This window comes from Sphaeroforma arctica, assembly GCF_001186125.1.
Source record: "Sphaeroforma arctica JP610 unplaced genomic scaffold supercont1.35, whole genome shotgun sequence".
Lineage (NCBI taxonomy): Eukaryota > Ichthyosporea > Ichthyophonida > Sphaeroforma > Sphaeroforma arctica.
The window spans coordinates 78204-80211 of record NW_014040523.1 but is presented as its reverse complement, the minus strand read 5'-3'; the positions used below and the strand labels follow the sequence as shown (position 1 = coordinate 80211).

Below are 2008 nucleotides of genomic sequence, written 5' to 3'. Positions count from 1 at the left end.
ATATATATATATATATATATATATATATATATATATATATATATATATATATATATATATATATATATATATATATATATATATATATATATATACGTGTGTGTGTATCCATGTATATTTATGCAAATACATCCAACACCACCAACACACACCTGAACACTGGCGGCTTTGACTGTCACGGTGGGCAGGTTTGCGGATTGCGAGGGTGCCAGCGTGGCGATATTTACAAAGGCTTTGCGCACGCCTTGTTCGTTGGTCGCCATAATGTTGCGCTCCTTTTCTCTGCGTTCCTCTTCCTCCTTCTCTCGTTGCTGCGCCTCGAGTTTTTCTTTTTGGACCGTTTCGGACCGAATTTGCCACCAATCCTGAGTGATATCGAGTATCGAGTCAAATGTGAGTGGGCTAGAATCTGAAGAGTACTGCGCCCGTAGTCACTCTTTTTGGCACCAACCAACAAGACACACACTCGTGGCTTTTGCAGCATGTGTGCATCAGTGATACAGCTATATTGCTAGACGACGTCCTCGATGAATGAGGTCGAGATAAGAACTGTGTGTCACAAAGGCACCTAGGCAGTGGGTCTCTTCCGTCTAATAATAAAGCTATTTGGGTGAAGATAAGGATATAATATTCTAGACCATCCGAAAGACCACAAAACTTATATTCGTTGTACGTTTTCTATGTATAATATACGTATTCATGACCAAAATTTTATATCTATTAGTTATGTAAAATACTGATGAGAAATTTCACGCACAAATGTAAGTTGGCGTATATATACAAACGGGTTCTACACCTACGGATGTAGATTGTGCCGACACGAATGTAGCATCTACGTGTCCTAGCTACCTGATCGTTGTTAATCGCCGCACTTTCTAACTCAATATCCTCCTCGTCTGGGTCTTCATCGAAGTCTCTCACTTTGATCTCTGCGAACACAAGGAGTCAAATGAGCCAATCTGAGAGACGACATTCTATCTATAGAAATTCTATCTTAAAAATTGCATCTGATCTATACAGCGCTTTGATCTCTGCCAATACCACAACGGAGTGCAAAAACCAAAAACTCCTTCGAAAAAAGGCATTCACAATTGAGTAGGTTGGTGGGCACAAACATTGCCTCAGCGAAAGTTGCGTACATATTCGATTGGCGTATGGTCTATATCTCTAGTAACTACATGGTGGCATGAGTTGAGGGAGGCTATTCTAATAATTCGTAAAATGGGACGCAGCTACCATTGAGCTGTAATATCTGCCCACGAATGAGATCGAATATTAGATTCTACTTCGAATCACCAATTATCACTGATCGTCTCGATATCGAGTCTATATGCACCGCACAAGTGATCGTCGACACTGGTAAACCATACAGAAACATATTCCGTATATCCCACGTGTGTCTGGATACACGTGCGCTTGTTCGTACCTCGCTTAACGGCCGTTGGTACTTTTTTGGCTGCAGCTGGCACTGCTTTAGCGACTGGCTCGGCTTTCGCTTCAGATTTGACCGTGTTCAGTGAGGGGGACGAAGATCCGGGCTCGTCTGTGTCGAAATCTGAAATTTACAATAGAAAATTGAAAAAATGGTCTTGCATGCAAGGAGATACCAAGTGCAAACATAACAAAAACCCTGGCAATTGTGATGATAGGATGAAGAATGTAAATACAGCATACTATCTACGCCTGCGGTGATGCGAACAATTATTATTACATTCTAGGGAGAGATAGTTGAGATATTCGAATCTGGTTTGCCCGTCACTATATTAGCGTGTATGCAATTTTTTGCATACATATATATGTGTTTACCTTTATCCGTATATACATATAAATGTACATACATACAATACATATATATATATATAAGTATATATATATATGTATATATATATATATATATATTAATATGCACACACATATATATATATATTTTATTCACACACACACACACACACACACATATATATATATATATATATGCATTAACATGTATAATTATACACATACACCA

At 38.6% G+C, this 2008-nt stretch overlaps 1 protein-coding gene across 1 annotated transcript in view; it reads right to left on the bottom strand.

Moving 5' to 3' along the window:
- The window catches only part of SARC_00981 (hypothetical protein), a gene marked incomplete at its 3' end in the record, with an annotated part of 16755 nt that overhangs the window by 9679 nt on the left and 5068 nt on the right, over nucleotides 1-2008 (bottom strand). The window contains exons 7-9 of the mRNA XM_014305313.1: nucleotides 1427-1555; nucleotides 850-929; nucleotides 153-365 (exon numbers count right to left, since the gene is read on the bottom strand). Coding sequence (XP_014160788.1) covers nucleotides 153-365; nucleotides 850-929; nucleotides 1427-1555 — 422 coding nt within the window. The remainder of the gene's footprint in view (nucleotides 1-152; nucleotides 366-849; nucleotides 930-1426; nucleotides 1556-2008) is intronic.